The sequence below is a fragment of the Lactuca saligna genome, chromosome 7 (genome assembly GCF_052625555.1).
Source record: "Lactuca saligna cultivar CGN05327 chromosome 7, ASM5262555v1, whole genome shotgun sequence".
NCBI lineage: Eukaryota > Viridiplantae > Streptophyta > Magnoliopsida > Asterales > Asteraceae > Lactuca > Lactuca saligna.
The window spans coordinates 12,032,422-12,043,677 of record NC_136423.1 but is presented as its reverse complement, the minus strand read 5'-3'; the positions used below and the strand labels follow the sequence as shown (position 1 = coordinate 12,043,677).

Sequence of the window (11,256 nt, the reverse complement as noted above, 5' to 3'; positions counted from 1 at the left end):
GTTGATGGCTCATTTCCTGGAGGAAGCTTGTAGATCCAGAAAGTTCTCACCTTTTTCAATCCATTGGAGGTAAAAAGCTTTTATCTTGTCTTCTCATTTCATAGATCCTCTTTTGGGGTTGTTCTTAACCATTTTAGCATCTTTTGGGTGGATCTTGTGAGCTCTAGTTGTTTCAGAAGTTGATACTGTGGATCTGGACATTTTAAGAGTCCCAAAGGCATAAAAATGTAATCTTTATGATTTATTTGGGTTCATGCATTTGTTAAGACCTTTCATTAACCTCTTTTAAGCTCTAGAGTCCCATTAAGCCATGCATGTTAGTAAACTTGCCAACTTTACTTGAAAAGTCATCTTTAGGAGTCAGATTGGAGAGTTGGAGCAAGGGCTGAAGTGGTTAGGTACTTATTGGAGAAGTTTGGAATTCAGAGGAGTACATTGGGCATACCCAACTGGTACACTATGCGTACTGGCCCAAAAGGGTGTACGCTAGGTGTACCAGCAGAGTATGTAGGGCGTATTCCACCAGATTGAGTTTTCTTGGATTATTGACTTTTTAGGCTTTGGACCTTGGACCAAGAGTTGACCATTCAGTATTTTAGGCATTTTTGGATATTGGGCCTTCTTGGATTAGGTCCATTATAGAATAGGCCTTATTGTGCCTCGTGGGTTATTTTGAGTTTGGGCTATTATTTGGGTTTATGGATTGTTGGACCAACCAAGGAGGTATGTTTGGATTGGGTATAAGTTATTGGGCTTTAAGGTAAGGCTCATGCAACGGTTTGGGCCCAATTTAGAAAATTGGGCCATTAGTGAGCTTTATGAATTTTGAAGTTGTGGACTCGTATGGTTTTGGGCTTGGGCATTCATTATAAGTTTTGTTGGGCTAGGGGTAAAATGGCCATTTTACCCCACATATGGATTATGGATCATGGGTTGGGACCTAATTGCTAATTGGGTGATGTTTTGGTATTGATAGCTCGGGGAGTTGCCAGGATAGCAACAAAGGATTTCTTGCAGGGAACTTCAGCAATATGAGGTGAGTTACCTTCCCGTATGAGTGTATTGAAGACACCCATGCCGACCCACTAGTAGTTGTTGTAGTAGAGATGATTGTCTTTGTGATAATTTTCAGGCTTGCCACTATATGTTATGTTTTATGTGCTTACTTGTTACGATATTATGGGGTAGTGGTAGGGGTGAAATAGACCCAATATCCGGTTGAAATAAACCGAAAGGGAGACCAACACCCAGATATGCTCGACAGTATCTATTTGAAATAGACTGAAGGGGAGGCTAGCACCCAGATATGCTCGACAGTATCTGGTTGAAATAGACTGAAGGGGAGGCTGACACCCAAATATGCTTGACACTCATTTATTGTATGGTATGTGGTATGATGGGGGAACTCACTAAGCTTCATGCTAATGATTTTCAATTTTGGTTTCAGGTACCTCTTCTTCGAAGGGAAAGGAGCCAACATGATTGCAGCGCATCACACCATAGTTTCTGCACATGAGATATTTGGGAGTTATACTCTGATGTTGTTTTATTATGATATGTTTTGACTAATGACATATTGGGATTTGACATGGATGATATTATGAATGGTTTTGTAATTCGTTAATTAAAAATGAAATTTTTAGTCTTGAAATTTTGGGATGTTGCAGAGAAAACCATAATAAGAAGTGAATACATACATACGATAAAAACTATGTTTGATTTTTATCCTTCAAAAGCTCACTGCTAAAGGCCACGACCTTCTAAGCCTTCATACCTGAACCTGAGATACATGGATTAAAATAAAGCATATACCAAACAACATTATTTAGTGAGTAATATGGGTTTAGATCCAAACATTTACAACATTTACTAAAACTTTCCCTTTAAAAACTTTCATAACTTTACAAATATCTAGTAAAGCTATCATTTTCATAAACTTTAATACTTTAAAACAAATCACTAACTATGCAATGCATGTTCTCATATAATGCAGTCTTATAGGTTCCACCCCGTTTCATTATTCATTTTCATTAACTTTTTAGGATATTCTCTCATTTCATTACTTACTTTGGGATGTTCTCTCCTTTCATAGCTTACTTTGGGATGTTCTCCCTTTTCATAGCTTACTTTGGCATGGTCTTCCATTTCATAGTTTCGGTTCGTTAAGGATTAGGTCGTGTTGTGTGACTTTAATACTGACCACCACAATAGAACAAATCATACAATTATCGACTCATCAAAGACTCCTACTTCACAAAGAGAGGTACCATCCGATTATAGTTTAGCTAATCTTCTTAGGGGGGTATCCTAGGCTAGTCAAATTTTACTTTTACATTACTATGCAATTCACTCAATAATGCATGATCACAATTTTCTTCTCAAGACTCGATCACACACAATGTCATGCTTTGTATAAATATAACTCATATCTTGGTTTATAAACAAAACAAGTTAAAGATAAATGTAAACATAAATGTAAGAACAAGAACATAATAATATACGAGGAAGACCTTTAATCCTCTATGACATCTGGCATAAAACCTTGGGAGGTGACTAATGACACTCTGCCTTTAGAACTTTTATTTAGAAATAAGCAAAAATGTTACAAGTACAAATTGATCGTGAGTAGTATGATTCAGAGGTAGTGAGAATGACCAAGTGTATGTGTGTTATTAGTAGTGAACGTGTGTGAAATGATATCGACTCCTCTATTTATCTATTTGATATCTAACTAATTTCCTTAAAATTTGAGATTTTTCCTATTGTTCCTTGACCAGGTATTTCGGGGAGACTCAATGTCTTTTCTTGTTGACCGCATGCTTAGTTGACTTAGTCTATACCTTGTGAGATAAGCTTTTAGTCACGCACAAGAAATACAATTGCAATCCCAAGATGTTCGCTTGTTCAAAGTCTTGGGTGGTTCAAGATGTCAGTACAAGTTCAAGATGTTAGGCATAATAGAATAAAGTTATGAAAATATCACCCATAACACATGGATATACCATAAAAGCTTGACAAAGTGATGGCACATTATTCCACTTCTATAATTTAAATCTTGTATTTCTTGTATTTGCTCCTCAAAATCGACCTCAGAACCTCAAAATCACTGTGGGAACGTTTTGGAACTGATATGGGAAGAATGATGATAAAAATGACCGACTCAAGGCCTGATAAATACTTCCTCTATTATCGGTTACACATCGCATAACTTATACGTACAAACCACCTTTTTTCAAGTTGCCTCATGTAAAACATAACACGTACACATCATGTTGTTCACCCTTCCAGATCAACATCATACTTTCATACAAACCGTACACATCATGTTGTTCACCCTCCCAAATCAACATCGTACTTTCATACGCACCGTGTAGCACTTTTGCTATGCACCACATAACTCATAGTAGGATACCCTTACCTGTTATAGCATTATGCTTCACTGTTTTATGTCAAAAACCTTCTACATGTCGCATACTACAAGGTTACACGTTTATTTCGTGTCGGGGTGATGTTTTGCGGTAGTTTTCGTCGGGTCTATTTTGTATGTATACATGTGTTGGGAGAAACATGACCTTTTTCAAACTTCTATCGAAATTCAACATAACTTGCATAGAGACACTTTTTGTTCTCAATTTTCATCAAAACAAAATTACACTTTTATTATCGGTGAACCAAGAGTAAGCCCCTAACTATCATAACTAACAAAGACAAAGAACAATATACACAATCTACACACCTTTATCTATCATACTTGTACATGTACGTGGTAGGATCCAATTATTGGCATGACAGCGAAGCTACTGACATAGGATAAGGGTAGGTATTTGCATATTGGAAATAGATAGTTTGACCAGGGCTAATAGGGTTTCCGTTATTAACTAGGCAGTCGTTGTAAGATATTCGTTTAAATATGTTTGGGTTGATCAGCCTGGCCGAGCTAAACCACCCACAACTCAGGTGAATGTCTGAGATTATACAACTTCCTGACATGCATATGTTTTGAATTATTACACTGTATGTTGGAATGCCACTAGGAAGAGGAGGTGTCTGCCCTTGCGATATGTAGATGTTATCCGCTGAGCAGTACTGTGGCTGTATACGGTCATCATCACCATCACCACCACTACCACCATCACCATCACCATAACCATCACCACCACCACCAATATCGTAATCTGATGATAACAGAAAAAGGCATACAAATAAGTGAAAAGTTTAAAAATTAACATCCTTGTTTAAGAATTAATATACTATTGTTTACCTGCAGGTAATGCCAACAGCCTCCTATTGGTAGCAGTCATGAATTGGTTCTTGGAAAAGGCATGTTCTCTACTACTTAAACATTGCCCTTGGAAAAGATGATCTCTTGAAAACATTACAAAGACTGTTGCACATTAATTCCTCATATTTAGAATCTTATATCGTAATGTTCACCAAATTAAATCAAACTAATAAACTGCATGCATGCATTGCTTGGAGATATGTGCCCATATTAGATACTGCATTAGCATTTAGCATTCAGAAACAGTGACTGTCTTTCATGATAAGATTTTTAGCCAACAATTAATTAGTTTCAACTTCATTAGAAAAATCATGACAAGAACACATACATATCTTTCTTTCCTAATTAAAGATGCATTTACTATATTCTAGGATACATACAGCCCCTGTTCTAAACCAAAGGGAGTAAGTTAAAAAAACTTTTTATTCTGTACTCGATTTAGAACAATTTTTTATGAAATTTTTGTGAAAAGTATACATACCAAAGAGTACAGCAACAATACCAAAAGCCATGCAAGATTTCCTGTATGAAATATCCATGTCTTGCATATATATGAGATCGGATCAGCATGTACCTACAAACCAATCATGTAGATACATTGTATATCGATGCCAAGATTAATAAGCTATAAAACAAAGACCACTTATATCAAATCGTTCTCTTAGGAGATGAAGTACAAGCTACTTACCTATATATGGAAAAGATCAAGTGTTCCGGAGAAACTAAACAGTTAAAAACAAATAGAAAACGAGAGATAAACAGCTACGATGTGAAAGCGTAGTATCTGTTTAAAGCATCTTGTACCTGTAATAACTCGATGGAGTGGCCAAGTTCTGAGTGAGAGATTATCAAACATTTGTACTTGACTGAGTGCTATGTGACTCATATATATATATATATATATATATATATATATATATATATATATATATATATATATATATATATATATATATATATATATATATATATATATATATATATATATATATATATATATATATATATATATATATATATATATATATTACCTAGCTAGGTTTCCATGAACCAATAGACCTTGATCACTTTACAAGCATTTACAAACCACAGCTGCCATTCGTTGGCAATTATGATATTTATATTTATATATTTTTTCTTTTGTAATAAATAGATAGCACCTCAACTGTCAACTTAATTTACCATCATTCTGGAGGGGCCGGTTAGTCTGATATTTTAAAAAAAATTAATTTGAATAGTTATTGATAATATAATTAGTTGATATTCAGAAGATAAAAACCTGGGGGACCATGGCCACCACTGGTCCAGTTGTGATATGTCATATAAGTTAACAAGTTTCAATACATTGGAAAGAAGAAGCTATCTCTCTCTCTCTACTCTCTATACAAATTCCAACCTCACAATTTAGAGTATATATAATCATATTAATTAATGAAGACAGCATAGTAAATATTAAGAGATGGCATGCATTTATTCAAACAGGTAACAGAATCTTAAGCTCTTCCCTATGCAGACTCAGAAGTTTGTTTTTAGTCTAATTAACTTGTTAAAATTATACATGCTTGTTTACTATATATTCTATAGAAAAAACTTTATATAAAAAAATAAAGTCATAAAATATAAATAAAAGTTTGAAAGAATATAATAACCATACGATAACATATTATGCAAATTAAAACGGAAATCCTTTTGCAAAAAAAAAACAAAAAAACAAACATACACTGTTTTTCAGAAACAAATCTCTTAATACATGACCCACACGCAATTCCCTAGATACTTATTTAATTCATTCCTGCTATTACAAGCTACTTATTTGGCCTATGCAAATCTTCCATATGCGCCATATGTTGTGATAACTTGTAAAACAAGAGATAATAATTCCAGAAATTCCGATTACGAAACTTAAATCAATCATACAAGCCATCGGAACTAAAACCAACTTCACACACACACACACATATATAAAGATATATATATATGATTGCTATACGTTGATAGATAGCTAGGGGTGAGGGAGATAGAAAGAGAGATGGGTTTGAGTTCACTATTACATTATGCTTGGAGTGTGATTCTATTGGGGCAACCTAATTATGGAGGAGCGAATGCTTCAAACAGTGATTCCAAAGAAAAACAAATTAAAACATCATCAGGCTTTCAAATGCCACTGCATTACCCTCGTTACCAGAAGGTTGATTATGAGAAGATGGAGGAGTGGAGACTGGATTTGCTTCTTCAGCAATATGGTTTGCTATTTGATGGTTTGAGCTTGGAGGAGAAGAGGTGCTATGTGATGGGTACATTCTTGTGGCCTTGTCAACTCTAGATCCATTCTTCTAAAAAGGCTACTTTGAATGGGATTTCAAGACTTTGATGTTCTTGATTCGCTCTCAAAAATAGGCGTTGAATGCCTATATGTGGTATGTTTGATAAAAAAGATAAATAAATAAGTTAGTATTTGATGATATGGAACCCTCTATGTACCTCGACATATGATAATATTAGGATTGGTTATTTAAATATAGGTAACAAACCCAAAGATACAAAGAATATGACCGAAAAACCTTCAGTACCACTTTTGGGCATATCAACTAAGATATCGATGAACCAGTATGTGCAACTACAAATACTCCATGATACCCATGATGATAATAATTAATACATCTAGCTAGTTCGTTTGCATATATAATCATTAATTCATTTCATGTGGACAAATCTATCTTACTTCTATTAAACTACTCTTAATCACTTAAACCATCAACCTCAAAGAGAAAAAACAACATTTGATATCGTTATTGTTAGACTACAAACACTTTATTATTAATTCATTTCATGTAATAATGTAAAAAGTTAACTAATTAAGAACAAAAAAAAAAACCATTATTTTCTGTATTGAGAACAAAAACTAATATAATTTAGATGTTCTAATTCAAGTATAAAATTTAAAATATTATGTTACCGTAAAAAGGATAATTTTTTTCTTATGTTAGAAGTTAACATATTTAAATAAAAATAAAACACTAATATTACAAAAATGGTCCCTGACTTTTGCTAGCTTTTATAATTTTATTCTTAAAATGTTTTAACTTGTAAATTTGGTCTTTGTTTTAGACTATCATAACAATGCCAGTGAAACACACCTCGTATGGGTAGTTAGAAACAGTCATTTAGAAACAAGTTGAAAACCATTTAAATTAAAATTTCTGCAAATAACATCATAAAACATTAAAATCTTTTAGCTAGAGATAAATTGTCAAAAGAGATACAATGACATTATAATGAATATAAGCAACAAAGTAAAATGTATACTATTTAAAACATATAATACATTAGTCTTCTAAAAAACACAAGTTCCTTAATTTCCAAATCTACCAAGTTAGCTATTAATACTAACTAGTGATGTGGCTCATGCTTCTCTTGGATCATAAGGGTTATTATCAGCTCCTTAATTGACCTAAAAAATTATTAGAAAATATCATATTAATATGTTTGTAGAGACAATTCCTGTGCAAGCCTATAACCCACATATGTATGCATTAATATACACTGGGCACAAGAATATTAGGTTCTGAATGCTATTATTCAACCAACTAAGTAATTAACTTTTAAGTCAATAGCTTTTAAGGAACACTTGGAAAGTATAAGCATAAATAAAGAAAAACTACTACTTTGATGGAAAACATGAAATCTTATATGATCTTCAATAGGTAGCTTCTTAGTTTTTTATTCTAAAAAAGCCTTCATTGAGGACTTGAACATGTAATGACACTCTTTATTACCATTACTACAAACTGAAAATCAACCATATTGCTTTTTCTCCACTGCGTCAAGAAAGCTTTTGCAAACTTGTTCCGATAAGAGGCCAAATATGTTAAAAAAACATATATTTAGTGCAGACCGAAACAAGATTTTGCATAAATGATTGTATGAAACTATTTAGTAGCATCTTTTGAAATGACAACATTTGGTATCTATGAAATAAAATCATTCATTTTAAGCTTGAACAAATGACTCGAATAAAATTATCGTATAGACACATTGCAATGCACCTACCTAGTGGAACATAGGTTGGTGATTTGTATATTTTCTCATTTGTAAAAAAGAAAAGATCCATAAATGACGATCTTATCGAATTCCATGGTTTTGACTTCCTTGTTTTGTGTTGCATTAAACTTCTCTGGGGAAAGATTTGCTTAGTTTCTGCCAGAATCTCATATACCCACCTTTAAACCATCTTATTTTCCAACCTTTGAAGTTCTTATGAATTCATGAATCTAAGCATAAGGCATATCTTCAATAAATCCATATCCAGAAGCAATCTATCCATATGCCACGATTTTAGAACATATTTTAGCCCTTTACTCTCCATGAACTCAAGAACTACAAAACTTAACATTTCAACATATTAAATGAATATAAATAGAATTTTTTTTTTCAGAAACAGTTGAAGACACTAATATAGACCTGAAAGGGTAATGATATTACTTCTACATAATCATAAGAAACTTCGATGTCTTCATATTTCTCGGTCCAACTGTTAATGAGGGCTAATTTAAGAAAGTCAGTTTCTTTAGACTTAGACACAAGTTCTTTTTCCAAGTGGAAAACAATTGGGGCACTATTTGCTGCAAGAAGTTAACCTCCAAGATCGTACATTTTTCCTATAAAAATCAAGAGGGTTAACTCATTATCATTTAGATGAGTTGCTCAATTGAACAATGTAGAAAGAGAAAGGAGGAGGTGCATCTTGCCTTCATATTTAGAGGACTACATGGATGTAGATTTGAGAATTGGTTTGTTAGTGATTGTTATAGGTCCATCTTCTACAATGTTTTAGTCTTCCATTTCCAATACCTATTGATGTAAAAGTGTAAGATGATTCTTGATATGGATTTTGGCCTTTGGTTCAATGCAGGAATTCCTGATGTAGATGCTTCATTTTTTGTGTGAAAAAATTAAAACAAATGAGAGATAAGAGATAATTAACATTCAAGAAAATAATGAAAACGCAAGTGTCTATAATTTGTTTGGTTTCCTTGTCATGTTTGTCAGTAGCATTTGTTCTATCAACCACCACCAAGGAATGTGCAAATTTAAACACATGAAATTATGAGGGTTTTTAGCATTTTCCATAACTTTGATGGTTATTGCAATCAATCAATAAGTACAACTAATGAAAGTATGAAGCATTCAATATCACAACAACAATTTTTCCAGAAATAGGTACTTGAGGTGAAAAATAGCACCGCCAACTACAATTTAGTTGCTCCTCAATATGACCTCCCTACAAACACCAGGCGTTTGAATAAACTAATCTAACAATTTATCAGCATTCATAAATTGATGTAAGCGATAGAGATAATATACCCACAAGATTATGATGATGGTGCCATTTTAGAGTTGGTAATGCATGGGTCATCTAGTAGTGGCACCAAAGGAAAGTCCAGTTCTGATCATCCACCCTCTTCGGATCCCAAAGAGGCTATCTGCTTTTACTGCAGCGACAAGGAGCATTGGAAACGACGATGCCCTACGTATCTGCAAGATATCAATGATGGAAAGGTGAAGCCAACTTCTGCAGGTATATACACTATTTCATCTAATAACTCATCATCTTCTAGTTCTTGGGTCCTTAATATAGGATATGAATTTCACATTTGTTATGATTTGCAGGGGCTAAGAAAAAGTGAGGAGGTGGAGCACGGTAGAATGTGCCTGATCATGGGAAATAGGCGATCTTCACCTGTCATGAATATTTGAGTTTATAGTCTAGTACTTAGTAGTGGTGTTTGTTTAGATTTAATAAATTATTGCTGCCCGTCAAAAATGAAACGACACATTATTTATTTTCATGCATTGTTCAAACAAGGGTTTAGATATTCATTTAATGGTTTGAATGATTCTATTTCTGCTTATACAAATGGTGTTTTTTATTTTGAAGCTTTACCTTGTGATGACATGTATGAAACTGTGACGTGTGTAGACAATTTAGGCAATAATATATTTCAAATTGATTCGTATAATGGTATAGTTAAGGCTTGCTTGTGGCATTGTCGTCTTAGACACATTAACAAGAAACGCAAGACCCAACTCCAAAAGGATGGAGTATTGGAATCATTTGACCTAAGGTCGAATGATCCATGCGAATCTTGTCTTTTGGGCAAGATGAAAAAAATAACATTTTACTGGATCATGTGAAAGAAGCAATGGTTTATAGTAGATATGGTTATATTTACTTAATCAAGCATAAATAGGAAACCTTTAAAAATTTCAAAGAGTTTAAACATGAAGTCAAGAATCAATTGGGCAAGAAGATAAAAATGCTCCGGTCTGATAGAGGCATAGAGTATCTTAGTATCTAGTTCCACGACTACCTCAAGGAATGTGGAGTAGTTTGACAACTGACCCCTCCTAGGACACAACAAATAAATGGTGTGGCTGAGAGGCGCAATCGAACCTTGTTGGACATGGTTCGTTACATGATGAGTCGAGCTTCTCTTCTAATTTCATTATGGGGTTTTCCTTAGAGACTTCCACCCATATTCTTAATCTTGTCCTAACTAAAAAGGTTTCCAAAACACCTCATGAGATGTGGATAGGGAAAGTTCCCTCGTTAGCACATATCAAGGTTTGGGGTTGTGAAGTTTTCGTTAGACAAGAGACTCACAACAAGTTTGAACTTCGAAGTGAGAGATGTATTTTCATCGGATACCCACAAAAGTCCTTTGGATATTTGTTCTACAGACCTAGTGAGAATGTGGTGTTTGTAGCATGAAGAGGAATATTTTGCAAGAGAGAGAGAGAGAGATCATATGCTATGAGGACAGTAGGAGTACCATTGAACTTTAAGAGATTTAAGAGTCAAACGATGAAGGAACCTCTGAAGACGCTAGGGTTCAACCAGAGGAAGAGATTCCAGTTAAACCAGTTGACAATTCATTACATCTTCGTCGCTCTAGTAGAGTTAGCATGCCACT

General features: G+C 34.0%; 2 protein-coding genes across 2 annotated transcripts; one reads left to right on the top strand and one right to left on the bottom strand.

Moving 5' to 3' along the window:
* Positions 1-3,610: 3,610 nt before the first annotated feature.
* Positions 3,611-5,159, bottom strand: LOC145005936 (TPD1 protein homolog 1-like). Its single transcript, XM_078965040.1, has 4 exons — positions 5,087-5,159; positions 4,764-4,856; positions 4,262-4,384; positions 3,611-4,175 (listed from the first exon to the last, which is right to left on the bottom strand). Exons 2-4 carry the CDS (start codon positions 4,828-4,830, stop codon positions 3,778-3,780), a joined length of 588 nt encoding a protein of 195 aa, XP_078821166.1. The 5' UTR covers positions 4,831-4,856; positions 5,087-5,159; the 3' UTR covers positions 3,611-3,777.
* Positions 5,160-6,249: 1,090 nt separating this feature from the next.
* Positions 6,250-6,961, top strand: LOC145005491 (uncharacterized). Its single transcript, XM_078964576.1, has one exon. It carries the CDS (start codon positions 6,312-6,314, stop codon positions 6,603-6,605), a length of 294 nt encoding a protein of 97 aa, XP_078820702.1. The 5' UTR covers positions 6,250-6,311; the 3' UTR covers positions 6,606-6,961.
* The last annotated feature ends 4,295 nt before the right edge of the window (positions 6,962-11,256 follow it).